Raw genomic sequence first — 15,622 nt, 5'->3', positions numbered from 1 at the left:
ATAGCACTCAAACTCCAAAATGGTGGAACTGGAAACTGATATGGCGGATATGATGACGCAAATCACAGTAACAAGACGAGGCAACGATATCTCTCTAGCAGTCCTGAAAGACGCACTGAAGAACAACTCAGAAGACAAACGACTGCTAGCTCCGGTCACTAGACAGGCCTTATGCTTACTACAGAAGGAACAAGATGGGAAAACCAATAAAGATGCAGACCAAAGTTCGAATGTGAAGTGATCACTGATATCCCCGGCACAACAAATGGAACAAGACAGGATTGATACAGACCCTTCCACAACCTCAAGGGCGAAAGGAAATGATTCAACTAACATGAAACAGGCAATGTTGATGCACATGGGCAAAGGGAAGGAAATGGCTAACTCAGTATCCTGCATAATGAAAAACATGGAAGAGAATGCCAAAGATCCGGCAGTGTCGCATGCGAGCGAATCAGTGAGTATTGATGCGTCAGTCCCGCCTCCGATCATAGATCTTACCAAATCATTGGCAGCTACTGAAATGTCGGTTGAGCCGCCAAGAGGGATCCCTGAAGATGCTGCGAGTGAAGCAACGGATGATACGCAAAATACCCTCTCCAAATCCATCCCGAGTGTAAGTGCCCCAGAACCGAAAGAAGCTGAATGGTTTGACATATTTGGAAAGCTGCGAGCCTCAAGTAAAACTCAGCAAAAAACAAAAAAAAAAGAAACTGACCAGAAACAGGGCAAATACAAAAAAAAAAAAATCTAAAAATATGCCGATGCCAAAAAACTAAAATGCCAGAAATTCGGCCAATTTCTTCAGAAACATAAAAGCACTGAATGTGACCTTTAATAACTGTGAAACAGCAAATGATGATTTGCCAAAGAAACAGCAGGAAACAAAAAGGAAAGACCAGCTGACAAGCATTAAGGAAACAAGAGGGAAGGAGATCGATAGAAAACAAAGTGAATAGAAGGAGGAGGACGCGTTTGAGGACGACGAGCTAATGAACATGTCGACCTACAGTACCAAGAGTAACGAAGATGAAGAAGTGCCTACTGACAAGGCTGAATTGAGATCAAATGTTAGTGACGGTCAGCCCGAGCCGGATGTAGTTGAAAAAGGAAAGATCCCCTCAACTATCTCCTGAAAGCTACAATTTTCCAAGTGTTCAGTATTCACTTTTGTTGAAGGTTGATTAAATTTGGCCTTATTTGGTTGGACACTTGTTATCAATTCCCTTGCCTTGGTGATTTTGTTAGTGAATGCTACCTGGGTTTTGTCACATTCTTCTTGAGATGGAATAAATGTGGGGACTAATGCGGCAGGCTTTTCGATAGATTTAAGTATCTCAAAAGGTTTGCTAGGCACATTTGCAGCAGACCGGATTTGGTCATGGAAATAATTACTCTTTGCCTCCAGGATGTTCTTTTTATAGGCTTTCTCCATCTCCTTCCAACTTTCTTTGTTGGCGTGTGATGGATTCTTCAGCCATCTGGTTTTTCTTCTCCTTTTGGTAGTGTTGTCGTATTGGTGCAGTATTGTAGCATTTGTGTGCAGTCGTGCAGCACATGTGTTGATGCTGTAGCGTTTGTGTTGCTGTGTGCACCTGTATTAGAGGTGGGCTTTGTGCACCAGGGATTTGTAGTAATTCTTGGAGGACGTACTTACATCATTTATTTGTAGGGGTCGTGTGTATAGCAGGAGTAGGCGTTTTACATTTCCTGTCTAGCTGGTGGCTTAGCGAACCACTGGTTAGGGTGAAGTAGTCCCGGGGTGTAGGTTGTTTACCCGAAGAGTTGAGAGTTTTTTCACCCGGCTAGTGGCCTAGCAAACCACTGGTTAAGGTTGAGGCATTCCCGTGGCACGGTTTTGGAGTTTATGCGCTGGCTATCATTAGGCGTTTTAGGAGCTAATATCAGCGAGGAGGCATTAGTGCATCATTGTGCAGGTAGTTTTTGTAGTTGTTGTCGGGGAACTGATGTCAAGGTGCAGACAGAGCACAGCGGTGCAGGTAGTTTTTGTAGTTGTTGTCGGGGAGCTGATGTAAAGGTGTAGACATCAGAGCACAGCGGTGCAGGTAGTTTTTGTAGTTGTTGTCGCGGAGCTGATGTAAAGGTGTAGACATCAGAGCACTGCTGTGCAGGTAGTTTGGAGGTTACATTTTAGAAATGATCTTCCAATGTAGTTGTGTTCCTTTTCGTGGTCTTACCTAGACATAGGAGTGACTAACTTATGTCTGGGTGAGATGGTTTGCTTTCCACGTCACATTGGTCTAGTCAACCATGTACGTAGTTCTTGATGTGCTGTTTCTTTGCAGTCAGGATTGTTTTAATGTGCCATTTGTCTTGTTAGTAGCTTTTCTTCCTTCCTTATTTTTTGTGTTCTTAGATAGAAGTTGGTGTGGCTGTGTTGGTCTTTTGGTTTGGTTGTGGTTGATGGGTTGTGTTGTATTCTCAGGATATATCTTGTGGTAGGGACTTTACGGGTTACGGTTTGTGTTTTGGTTGCTCTGGTTTGTTGAGCGAGGTCTTTCTCAGATGTGGCAGATCGGAGGCTGGAATGTGGCAGGTTCTGGTGGAAGGAGGTTTAGTTTTTCCTGAAGGGCTGCGTGTGTGTGGGTGCATTTACTGCTTCTGCGTAGGCAGGTTGTTGCTTGGTTCGGAGGAGGTTGTGCTCATGCGTGGCAGGTCTGAGGCCCTGTGGTATCAGCCCAGGGCTGGAGGATGAATAGTTTCTTTGTCTGTAAGTAACTTGTGTTACATGACTGGTTGTAGTGTTGGTCTTGAGTGTTTGATTGTACTGCGTGTTAGGGTCGTTCTTTGATTTCTTTAGAAAGGGAGGTGTTTGGTGTCTGTCATGTTTTCTCCATTCCGACAGTCACATTCTCGAAGGACATTGACTCAACAATCTCCACCTCCGGGTACCAGGACCACTCATCCACGACCACCAGGAAGTGTGTCTCGGCCTGTGGACCTGAGGTCTGCGTGAACAATCTCCCATGGCTTGGTTCCTCGCGGCATGGTCTCGATGATGGGTTCCCTCTGGGCTGGGGATGCCGCTGGTACAACACACAGGCTGCCACAAACTCCTGGACCAGCCTCTCCAGGTCTGGTAACCACACCTCCTGTCGCAGGTGGGCCTTGGTCTTTGCGGTTCCTTGATGTCTATGGTGCGCCAACTCAATCACCTGCTTAAGCCTGCACTGTGGGACCACAATCCTGTCCCCCTCGGAGCAGCAGTCCTGACTCTGCAAACGCCAGCTCATCCTTAACCCTCCATAGCTGTTCCAGCGCAAACTTCGCCTCTTGGGTCTTCAGAGCCAGCGTCTCCACTACAGACTTCCAGGAGCCCTATTGGAGAGCTGCCTTCAAGACGATAAAGCATTCGTCCTCAGCTGCCGCCTGTTCCAGCTCTTGAATCGGCACTGAGCTAGGAGTGGCCACTTCCACCACCAGTCTGACATGCTCGTCGACCTCCCCCGCACTGATGTTCTTCCGCCACTCCGGATCACCACACGGAGGTCTGGACAGATAGTCGGCCGCAATGTTGTTGCCAGGCCGGTATACTAGGGAACCACCATACTCGAGCAGTGTCAGCATCCACCTTTCAAATCCTTGCCGGCGGCTTGGAAAATGACCCCACCAAGATGGGTAGCAGGGGCTTGTGATCCATGACCACTGTCACCGGCCTTCCCAACACAGAGACGGAAATGACATCCCCACAGGACCGCCAAGGCCTCCCTTTCAATTTGTGAGTATCGTCGTTCCGTCTCAGACAGTGCCTTTCTGTCATAAGCAACTAGCCGGACTTCACCGTTGGCATCCGTGAGCACTGCACCTAGGCCAAATGGGCTGGCATCGACCACGATTTCCGATTGCAAGGACGGGTCAAAGAAGGCCATGGTATCCTCTGCTGTCAAAGCCCTTTTTATATCTTCAAAGGCGGCCTGCTCCATGGGCCCACACTGCCAGGCGACATCTTTGTTAGTTAGAGCCCACAGCGGCTCCGACCGGCAGACAGGTTCTTCATGAACCAGCCACAATATGTGACCATTCCTAAAAAGCTCTGAACTTCTGACACATTCTCAGGGGATGTGCCTCTTCAATGTCTTTTACTTTCCAAGGGTCTGGTGACACACCCCCTTCCTTGAAGTCAAAGCCAAAGAACTCGACCTTCTTCTTTATGAATTCACACTTGTCCCTGTGCAGTGTCTGCCCCAGTGACTGGAGTCGCTCGAGTGTCCTGGCCAGTCAACCCAGGTGCTCCGCCTCAGACCGCGCAACACCAGGATGTCATTGATTATGTTTAACACCCTGTCAAGTCAGCAAAAGCACCACAGATAATGTTCTGAAATACTTCAGCTGCCGACGACACCCCAAAAACGCTAAATGCTTGTAGCGGTAGAGGCCACAGTGAGAGGTAAACGTTGTCATGTACCGCGATTCGAGGTGCAGCACCACCTGATGGTATCTGGCCCTCAAGTCAAGTTTGGAGAAGAACTGGGCCCCTTGTAGCTCAGCGATGATATCGTCTATGGTGGGGGTAATGTGCTGCTCCTTCTGTATGGCCTTGTTTGGGAACCGCATGTCCACGCATATATGCACAGAGTCTGGTTGTTTCGGTTTTCTGACGATGGGAATGGGAGATACCAAGGGTGTCAGGCCCTCCACCTTCTCAATGATGTCCAATTTGACAAGGCTGTCCAATTCTTTATAAACCAGGTCCTGCAGGTGGATTGGAACCCAGCGGTGCTTCAAAGCGACTAGTTGGATTGACTCATCGATGTGGAGCCTCACCGGATCCCCTGCCATTCGGCCGATCTCTTCAAACAGCCAACCGAACTTGTCTAGGAGGTCCTGCACATCCTCCACATAGACAGAGTAGGCAAAACTCAATGCCCAGTGCCTCTCCAGCTGCACAGCTCAACAAGGTGTTACTGCTGACTGTCGTGACATAAGAGCGGGCCCTGATGGACGACCATCTGTTCTCCACGTTGGCTACAAACACCCCATCCAGCTGGATCGGCCGTTCACCGCTAAATGTTAAGATACCTGCTTTAGGTGTCTACAACTTTGGCGGCTCATCCATGGCATCATAGTATCTCCGCGCCATGACGTTAACAGATGCCCCAGTGTCGACCAGCAGTGGGACCGTGGTTTTGTTCACCTTGATCAGACACCGTGGTTGCCTCCTGTTCTTGGGTCGCAGAGCACTGACACTCGAGATGAAGAAGACATTCTCCTCCTCTTCCTCATCGTCAGCCTCCTGAGGGGCCCCATCGTCACCTTGATCGACGTGGGTGACATTGGGCGGACGCTGTTGCCTGAAAAACCCCGCTCTCACTGGCCCTCTCAGGGCTACCACAGGCATCGGGGCCCTGCACATCCGGGCATAGTGATCAGACGCCCTGCACCAGCCACACGACTTGCCTTGTGCTGGACATTCAGCGGGGTGTGGGAGATCATACCCACATTTCATGCAGGAGTCTGTCGTTCTTGTGCTGGTAGGAGACTGTAGGGATACAGAAAACAGTCCCCAAGTCTGGGGGTTGCCAGGGAGGCAGTGCCGGAGTGCAACTGGTGGGGGAGGGGACCTGGGCCCAAGATCAGAGGGTAGCCAGGTGGCCAGTGCAGTTTCAGCCAGGAGTTCAGCAGGGGAGAGGAGGAGAGAAAGCAGAAGCAAAGAGGAAGGTTTTGAGGTGCTTCCGGAACCGGAGATGGATCTCCTCGAGTTTCAGGGAGGCTGTTCCAGAGGGAGGCCCCAGCCGAAGAAAGATGTACCACCAACTTATTGCTTGGAGAAGTCACTGACCCTGAGGGAGTTGGAGGCAGATGAGCGAAGAGCTTGAGAAGGAAGATATTTAGGAAGAGAAAGTTGAAGGTATTGAGGTCCCAGGCCCCAGAAGGCCTTGTGGACAATGCAGAGGGTTTTGAACTTAATCCTCGCAGCCACTGGGAGCCAGAGCAGAGATTTCAGTCCTGGAGAGATACGATCCCTGGGCTTGAGGCCAAGGTCAAGTCTCACAGTCCTGTTCTGGATGAGTTGCAACGGGCGGAGAGTAGAAGCAGGCAGATTTAGAACGAGGCTGTTGCAGTAGTCCAGCCTAGAGAGAACCAGAGCTCTGGCAACAGTGAGCTTCTGGGGGAAGGAGAGGAAAGGTAGAATACCTCTGAGGAAGTGCAGCTGGTAGTGTGACTTCTTAGAGACGTCCGATGTGAGGAGAGAAGGAGAGTGTGGAGTCGAAGACGGCCCCGTGGTTTTTAGCCTCACAGGTGGGAGCAGGAAGAGGGCCAAGAGAGGCCGGCCAGAGAGTTACAGGAAAGGAGGGAGCAGGTGTGGTGTGCCGATCAAGAAACCCTAAATAAAACCTCCCTGGTGAAACCAAAATTGGTCCATTTAGTATTGACGGGCAGGTGTGATGGCTGACAGAGCCGGATGTCAGTCTGACAGGACTCTAATGCCACCCTGACACCAACGAATTTTAGCATGCAAAGCTTTGGCATGGGGTCACAGCATTGTGCTCAGAGGTGGTGTGGGCAAGGGGGTTGTATTTGTGAACAGTGGCACAAGGATGTATTTTATCATTTGTATTTATTTGGCGAGTTGGACAGACACTTCTACCGGAAGAGCCATACATAGGAAAGAGGCAGCAGAAAAACAAACCAGGCAGCGTCATCAGTCACGTTTCAGGGTGCCTTTGCTTAGTTCAAGGATTATTTTGGTAGAGGCGACCAGAGTAATGTGTGGGGAGATGAAAAGGGCGCGGGGGTACAGTCACAGCACAACATTCATAAGTACATGAACACATATTTACATATCTACAATTGTTGAGTATCGAGGTAGGGCAGGCAGAGTGATCAGGGGCATATTGGGGGCCAGTGGGTACCCCTTCAACGTCAAGCAGGGGAAACTTGAGTCTGGTCTGAAATAATTCCACTTATTGATTTGCTTTGATGCCAGATGTGTGGGGGCAGTACTAGAGAAAAGGCGAGGAAGTGTGAGGCGGGACAGGAGGAGAAGTAGGTGGTACAAAGGTTGAGCATGAGTCAAGGGAGAGGAGGTACAGGGGGGACTTGGCCACAGATATGTTTAAAAAGCCAAGGAATCCAGATTTGAGGTAAGAGCAATCGAACACCAACAGCCACCGGCATGCAAGCGGTGGAGGGGATCTAGGCAGGTTGTAGTGGGTGCATGAGGCAGAAAGTAATACTTAACTGTGGGGTGCGAAAGAGTAGAGGGGGCCCAGGAGCAGGCTGGAGCAGTAGTTACTTCTCCTGAGGACCAGGGTGGACATTAGAGTTTTAGCAGATTGAGGGTCGGAAGCAAACTGATCTGCTTAACATTTAGTATGTTGATATTGGACGCTGTAAACGTGATCAAGTCATTTTGTTTGAGTTCGCCCCCAAAGGGGTCCCCAAGATATCAAGCAAGGAGGAAAGGAGATCGAAGATGAGAGTGTGTGCTTGGCAATGTGCGGCTCAGATAACAATGTCTGCCTTTGACATAGCGCCATCCAGTGTCAGATGTCGAAGAGTCAGCATAGCGCCATCCAGTGTCAGATGTTGAAGAGTCAGCATAGCGGCACCAATGTCAGATGTCAAAGAAGCAGCGTAACCCCACCCAGTGTCATGTTTAAGTGGGAGTGTAGCGGCATCCATTGTTGGATGTCAAACAGGCAGCATAGCACCATCCAGCATTGGATGTTGAAGAGGCAGCCTAGTGCCACCCAGTGCGAGATGTCGAAGAGGCAGCTTGTGATACCAGGGGTGGAGGAGGGGGGGAAGAGAAAGATGGTTAGGGGTAATTTGCAAATTGGTGGTAGATGTAAAATAAAATGCAATGACACACCCTGTGTCCCCTCTGCCCCCCAGAAGGAAGTGGAGTGATATATGTTCAATAGATGGAGGAGCTGGCAGAGAGATAAGACAACTCTTTGCCAGAATCGCACAAATCCACCTCTTAAATGATTATCTGTCGGGGTTCCGTCCAAAGTGTAGCATCAAGACTCATGCCTCCTCGTCTTCCTTGACTTCTCAGCTGCATTTGACATTGCTAACCACCGCATCCTCCTCTCCCCCCCTTGCTGACAGGATAGGATTCGCTGCCACTGTCCTGAATCGGTTTACCTCCTACCTCTCAGGCAGACACCAGGCTGTCCAGATGAACTTTTTGCGTTCTACCCGACTCCAGGTCTCCTGTGGAGACCCCCCAAGGCTCTATCCTCTCACCAATCCTTTCTAACCTTTGCATGGAGCCTTTGGGCACTCCCCTCAAAGATCTCAATATTGCCATCCACCAATCTGCAGATGATACTCAGTTGTACATGAGAGTAAATAGCACGCAGGGCATTGTTCGTCTACACGATCACCTCGCTATTATCCTGAAGAGATGTAAATATAGTGTCCACAAGAGGTGCGGGGGGTGTGCAGTAATGCCAAAAGCCCCACAACAGGGAGTAAGGCGTTGCGCAAAAACACACAATGAAGATGTAGTCCCAAGGTATAGATAAATAGGGGTGTGAGAGCATGGCGATTGTGAAGAATAATTACATGTGTAGCAATAATTAGGTTTTGTTTTCACTTTTCAGACCATATGTGTGCAAGGTTTTTCTGCCACATTTGCACAAAGGGTTTTGGATATTGTTTATTTTTTTAAGTATAGGCGGAGCATAATTAGGGCCTTTAGCTAGAGGTAATGGAAGCAGTACAATAGACTTATAATAAGGATTAATAAGTGCATTAATGAACCACAGTGCAGCCATATTTTAGAAGGCCTAGGGAAGCTATTATTTTATTTGTAAGACCACAGCTCTCAGTAAAATAAAATTTCTGACACGTGAAGAAGCACTAGTTAAAGCTGCGAAGGCCGAAATCCAAGGGAGAGGTTTCTCAATGGAGGAGGGCCTCGCAGAAGGCATAAGCCAGACACCGGGTGCAAGAGCTCTGGCAGGGAATACAATAGCAATTGAGAATTAAGTAGCAGAAAATACAAACTCACCAACGGTGGTGCATGGAGTGTTCTTTTACTAGAATTGACACGAGGCAAGGAGGGAGTTGGAGATAGCAGGTGCAGGAGCTAAAAGGACGAGGGGCACCTTTCAGAGATCTGGGATGATTGTAACAAACCTTGGTGCTGTTATGCTGAGCTTGCGTTATCTCCAACCAACAGAACCCAATAAAAAAGTGCAGCTGCAAAAGCTGTTCTGCATATTCAGCTATGCCAGCCAATCTGGTCAGTTCAATTATGTGAGCAAGAGCTGTTGGGGGTGTGGGCGGGGTAGGATTATGACATCATAAAGGGGCAGTAGAAATGTGCGTTCCAGGAAATATGTTGTCCAATAGAACTACCCCAATCTATATAGCACTATAGGGGGTCACATGATGTTTCAACCAATCATTTCTTTTGACCTGCCCCAAAATGTAGCAAACATGGACTATTTTAATGTGTGTCTAGTTGTATAAATATTGTAGCCCGTCATGGGCAGAGTTGAGAACGTTGCAACCAGTTCAGCTTGCAAGACTGCCTGAATTGCTTCTTCCCCAGCTGTGAGGGAGTTAACACATTCATGTTTCTTCTTGCACGATGCCTGATCGTCTGTGGAGTACTTTTTTGTACCTTTCCAGATTACTTGGGTCCACCTTTACAGTGGGGATGGATCGCCAGTGAGACACTCGGGAGGGGAGGTGGGAGAAGAAGAGAAGAGAGGGTGAGGAGAGCAGGGATAGAAGTGCCGGCAGGGTGTTACATGCTTTAGAGAGGTTGAGGGAGGGAGGAGGACATGGTGTGAAGTTTAGGGGGCAAGCATGGCCTCCGGGGTCCGGGGCTGCGTGAGAGTATGGAAGAGCGAAGTAGCAGGAGCATTTGTGAGTGCAAGGAGAGAGTCCTTGTAAGCAGTAGGGGGAGCAGGAGAGAGTGCCTTGCACCTGGAGCGTAAGCGGAGACACATGGTTGTACTTTGCTGCTGGATAGACCTACGTGGAGAGTGGTGAAGGAGTGGACTGGATAGTGATAGTCAAAGCGGTAGGCAGTGCAAGGTTGGATTCAGGAAAGGCAACCTCAATAGAGTGAGCAAGTGGGGGACAGAGCTAGGATGGAGGATGGCCAAGACTGGGGACCATGGAGACAAGTTTCACTTTTCTTTTGGTGATAGCTGTCTGGGGCGGGGTAGCAGGAGTGAAATTGGGTGAGTGAATGGACAGATGTGGAAGCACTAATGGACAGCAGAGGAAATCAGGGTGACAGAGTGAGGGGACTATGTGGGTGGGAAGGTTATTTAATTGACATGGGAATGGTCAGAGAGTTTGGAGTCCAGCTGTAGTTGATGGGTCTTTTTCATATTGGGGAGTTGGAGGTCATCTATTATGATAGCAGGTGTGTGATGTGGGCACACACCGATTACCCTCTGTTAGGGAGAATTCTCAGAAATGTCTTAATTCCCTTCTACCTTAGAGACCCCCAGCTCTTTTGCTGGACTTCAGGACTTTTAATTTCTAACCTGGAGAGAGTGAGACCTTTTTCCCACTCATGTATTTTTCTGTGATTTGGACTCTGTTTCTTTTGACTTTGGAGTCTGACAAACTCCATAGGCATCATCTTTACATTGTGACACACAGCACCTTCAGTGCAGTGGCACAGGGATGTCGCTTACATTTCGTAGAAAGGTTTAAATACCTTCTCTGGGTTTAACTACTGTTTCCCAGCGTGGTAGGGTGAAATTGACTTTACTTACCTTTTGTAACTTTGTAGCCCAGCGCACACTATCTTACATGAAGTGCTAGAGGGGTTACTTAGTATCCCCTTTGCCTACTTTCTCATGTGACATTTGTATGTTACCCTTTCTACAATTAATGGCTGGTGGCCGTGGTTTAATGTTCCTATCATTGTGCGTTTTTACTGCAGGCTGAATCCTCAGCTTCAGTATTGCACCCATGGGTGCCCCTATTGTCGAAATGGCCCCAGTCTTCTTTTTTCACTGTTTCTTGTTGGAAAGGTCCTTCTGCGCGCCAAACTAGGTTTGGTCCCTTTGTTCGTTTTGTCTTTGGCGGGGTTCACTGCTGAAGCCCGCCTCTGGCTCCAGCGTGTCTGGCAGGGCAGGAAGCGAGGGAGGTTCCCAAAACTCCCTGTGTTTAGTCTCCTTAGTTACAGGAATGCACCCAAAGGTGATTGGCTGGCTGGCTGGCTGGCTGTCCTTGGAGGACAGCCACCCTGCTGTGTGGGTGACAGCTAGACTGCAAATAAATGGGAGCAATCTGCATAAAAGGCGAGGTCTTTTCCAAGGAAGGCTGAGTTAACCACTGGACGAAAGAAGCAAAGAAGAACTTGGAAGAGAAGCTTGCTGTAACTTCCTGGACCGTTGGTTTGCCCGGTGAAGCCCTGCTGCATTGCTGAAGCTCCAAATTCTGATCGACTAGAGAAGCCCTGCAAAGGATGACTTCTTCCCTCAGGTTGATGGGACCAATCAGCCCCAAGACAAACTTGCCTGGAAACCCACTCCCTGCTGGCTGTACATCTTTGCGGATGCTGGAACCGAGTGCCAGGGGACGGAGCCTCCAGAAACTAGTGCATTATTTTTAAGTCAGACCTGAGCTCCAGGGAGATCCTCCAGACTCCTTTGAAGCAGGACTTCCCTAGCCGGAGCCACCTCAACAGAGTGCTGGACCCCAGAAGCTAAGGGAGCCCACAAGATGTCCAAGAACCGCGGTGGTGCCATTTGTGAGTAGCTGAAACCACGAAGTGCTGCTGATCTGAATTGCGCCCATTGCTGCCGCTGACCTTCGAATCATAGTGCAGGAGTCCCCAACGTCCTCCCTCTTGTCCCCAGGCCTGAGGCCCAGGAACAACCGGATCTGCAGGAATTACAACAGGAACAGAAGCCAGATGGAATATTTTCTTCAAAGTCAAGTTACTGTGAACTAAGGGGTACTTACCTCTTGTTGTGTAGCTTGCTTGCTCTCGGTTGAGACCTGCATTTGCTGCCTATTTCAGAGTTGCTTGCACCTTTGCCCTTCACAAGCCTCCCAGCTTGTGGCCCAACAGTGATTTCTTTTCAACAAACTATCTTTAACATTGTGCAAGCCTTTTGTGCTAATCTTCAAGAAGTGCCTCAGCTCTCCTAGACTTTGCTCAATTGACATTGGCTGTCCTGGCTCCCTGAAGACTCTTCTTACCCTCTGACTTTGTGTTTAACTGTCCCTCCAAAAAGTCATACATTTGTTACTTGTATAGCTGGGAAAGGCTTAACCTGCATTGTATTGGGGGATACTAAAAGTGCTTTCCTGTTTGAGAAACTTGTTAACCATCGTTTCCTCCCCTAACCTTTTTCCTTTTGACAGCAAACTCAGTATTGCTTTAAATGTACAAGTGATAGGACACTGTGGACATTAATATAACTATTGAAGTCACCTCAGGGTGTAGGAAGTGTCTGTGTGCCATCCCAAAAGGGTATCTACTTATTTACTGAAACTGAGAGCGTGTATATTTGGAGTATATTTAAGTGTTTCAAATTTGCTCCCTTCTAAAGAAGGCTTAGTTTAAAACAGACTGTTAAATTAATACATAATTATTTTACCAAGCAACCTTGAGTACGTGTTATTTGAATACTTGTCACTGTGAATCTCTATGTTGCAACCCTACAGCTCACATTGACCCCCCTTGAGATAAGCCTGGCTGCTCAGTCACTCTACCAACGTGTGTAGTACAGGCCTATACCAAAGGTTGGGTTCCCTATTGCCAAGAGGACAAGGCTGGTCTAGTCTCCCGCAGGGTTACTACATACAATCTTGACTACCACCCTCGAGCGCCATCTCATAGTTGGCATAGTGAGACATCAGACCAAGAACCTGGCGTCAGGCTGTGGCATAACTGCAGGAAGCTGAAGTCAGGAGTAACATAAATCAAGGAGGAACCTGGCATCAGAGTAGGATATCATTGCAGGAAGCTGAAGTCAGGAGTAACATGAATCAAGGAGGAACCTGGCATCAGAGTAGGATATCATTGCAGGAAGCTGAAGTCAGGAGTAACATCAATCAAGGAGGAACCTGGCGTCGGAGTAGGATATTATTGCAGGAAGCTGAAGTCAGGAGTAACATCAATCAAGGAGGAACCTGGCATCAGAGTAGGATATCATTGCAGGAAGCTGAAGTCAGCAGTAACATCAATCAAGGAAGGAACCTGGCGTTGGAGTAGGATATCATTGCAGGAAGATGAAGTCAGCAGTAACATCAATCAAGGAACCTGGCGTCAGAGTAGGATATCATTGCAGGAAGATGAAGTCAGGAGTAACATCAATCAAGGAAGAACCTGGCGTCGGAGTAGGATATCATTGCAGGAAGATGAAGTCAGGAGTAACATCAATCAAGGAAGAACCTGGCATCAGAGTAGGATATCATTGCAGGAAGCTGAAGTCAGGAGTAACATCAATCAAGGAGGAACCTGGCATCAGAGTAGGATATCATTGCAGGAAGCTGAAGTCAGGAGTAACATCAATCAAGGAAGAACCTGGCGTCGGAGTAGGATATCATTGCAGTAAGATGAAGTCAGCAGTAACATCAATCAAGAAAGGAACCTGGCGTCGGAGTAGGATATCATTGCAGGAAGCTGAAGTCAGGAGTAACATCAATCAAGGAACCTGGCGTCGGAGTAGGATATCATTGCAGGAAGCTGAAGTCAGGAGTAACATCAATCAAGAAAGGAACCTGGCGTAGGTGTAGGATATCATTGCAGGAAGATGAAGTCAGCAGTAACATCAATCAAGAAAGGAACCTGGCGTCGGAGTAGGATATCATTGCAGGAAGATGAAGTTACCTCTGACATTACTCCAAGAGCTTGGTGTCAGCCTGGGAGGTCAGCACAGGTACCCCCTCTGCTGTGAAAACACCCAGGAACCTGGCGTCAAGCAAATGGCATCACTGCAGGAACTTGAACTCAGCTGTAACTTCACTCAAGGAAGCCGGCGTCAGACTGCGACACGACTCCAGCTGACTTGTGTCCAGTCTGTGACACGACTGCAGGGGACCGGCGTCACACTAAGACATCTCTCCAGGAGCGTCTCAGACTGACATCACTCCAGGAATCTGACATCACTCACAACAAAGTGATATCAGGACGTGACATCACTCCAGGAACCCTCAGGCGGCTGCCTCACTGCAAGAAATCTTGACAGGATGGAAAGTAACATCGGGTATTTGAGGGCAGCTGGACACATCATTCTAAGACACTTGCCGGTTTACTGCAAAAAATGTACTGTAGCCGCCACTTGGACCCGTAAACTGGGACAGGCCACAAACATAAAAGTAGGACTAGCGCTGCCATTCCATTCAACCCCTACTGCCCCTCTCCCTGCTGCATAAGGTCGCACGTTACATACAAACTGCAGATTCGGCTGAGACACTGAGCATGTTAAAAACAAAGGAGCGTTTGCTTTGCAATGAGTGTTTCGTATCCACTCAGTAAATGCCGGTGGGCCAAACCCGGGATGGGACGGAACCTGTGAAAAGATGCCCTACAAGAGAACACCTGAGCATTGACTGTTCATTGGCTACTCTACCCCGGCAGGTTTGCAACATAAACATCGGCCCCCGCTTTCTTAGCAGTTCAACCTTCGACAACAAGTTACACACAGATCTCTGCAACAGGTGCATAAACTCGCTGAGCTATGCGTTCCTATGGCAGAGCTCTCAAATTTACCTACCGTGCACAGGCATGCGTGAGAAGGCCATCCAGTCCTTTTAACCGCCCTTTGGGTTCTGGGACACGTTTGTTTCGCATTTAAAATGTAGGAACACTGCAAAGTCCCAGAATGTCAAGCACAGCTGGACTGGTGGTCGCCTTCTCACGCAGGAGCACGCGGAACTTATGAGAGGTGTAGAATGAATATATATATATGGTCCCCAGAACGACCCCGGGCACCTCAGCTGGACAGGCCTTTGGGGAAAAAAGCAGCATAAAATGCACCAGAAATGTTCAAGTGCGGGCGGGGTCCTCCTACCTCGCGCTTTGTCCCCGCCGTCCATGGCGTCTGGTGTCCCTGCCGCTTCTCAGCCGCGCCCTATGGCTCCCTACACGAGGCCACCCCAGTACTTCCCCATCTGATGGGGAAGTCCTCCGCTCCGAGCCCCCTCCTATACGCTGGAGCCCCGAGGGCGAGGAGGGGTCAGGAGCCTGTGATCGCCTGTGTCTGGGCGCTGCTCATCCGCTGGCGGACGGAGGGGGCGTGTGCGCGCAGGCGGAGGGGCAGGCTTCGAGGCGAGCGGGAACCAGCCACCACATCGCGCCCACGGACCCAGGGCGAGGCGGCTGTGCTGGGGGATTCGAACCCGTGTCCTGCCTGTGCTGGATATTATGCACAGTAGCAGGTGGAATGATTGAGAAATGTGATGGGGATTTGAACCTGCCACCGGGACTCCTACACCCAGCAGGTGCATTAACCCACTCAGCTATCCTACCGGAATGAAAACGTGTGACCAGTTACGGAGCTCTCTACAGCAAGTTACTCGGGCCTCTTAATTCTTTTTCTTGGCATTCTGGGACTTGTCTTCCTAAACTTCAAAAGGGAAATAAAAAATAAAAAAGTACAAGTCCCAGAATTCTAAGGAGGAAAACCAGGCCTGGACCATTGTCTCATTTGTGGCATTG

General features: G+C 49.0%; 1 protein-coding gene across 1 annotated transcript in view; it reads right to left on the bottom strand.

Annotated features, from left to right (window-relative positions):
* The window catches only part of AIF1 (allograft inflammatory factor 1), a 147,112-nt gene extending 131,914 nt beyond the window's left edge, over positions 1 to 15,198 (bottom strand). Inside the window, exon 1 of the mRNA XM_069635069.1 lies at positions 14,976 to 15,198. Within this exon, the coding sequence (XP_069491170.1) occupies positions 14,976 to 15,000 (25 nt within the window). The 5' untranslated portion in view covers positions 15,001 to 15,198. The remainder of the gene's footprint in view (positions 1 to 14,975) is intronic.
* Between the last annotated feature and the right edge of the window lie 424 nt (positions 15,199 to 15,622).

This window comes from Ambystoma mexicanum, chromosome 13 (assembly GCF_040938575.1).
Source record: "Ambystoma mexicanum isolate Mex_15411 chromosome 13, UKY_AmexF1_1, whole genome shotgun sequence".
Lineage (NCBI taxonomy): Eukaryota > Metazoa > Chordata > Amphibia > Caudata > Ambystomatidae > Ambystoma > Ambystoma mexicanum.
The sequence above is the reverse complement of the archived record's forward strand: the minus strand, read 5'-3'. Positions and strand labels throughout refer to the sequence as shown.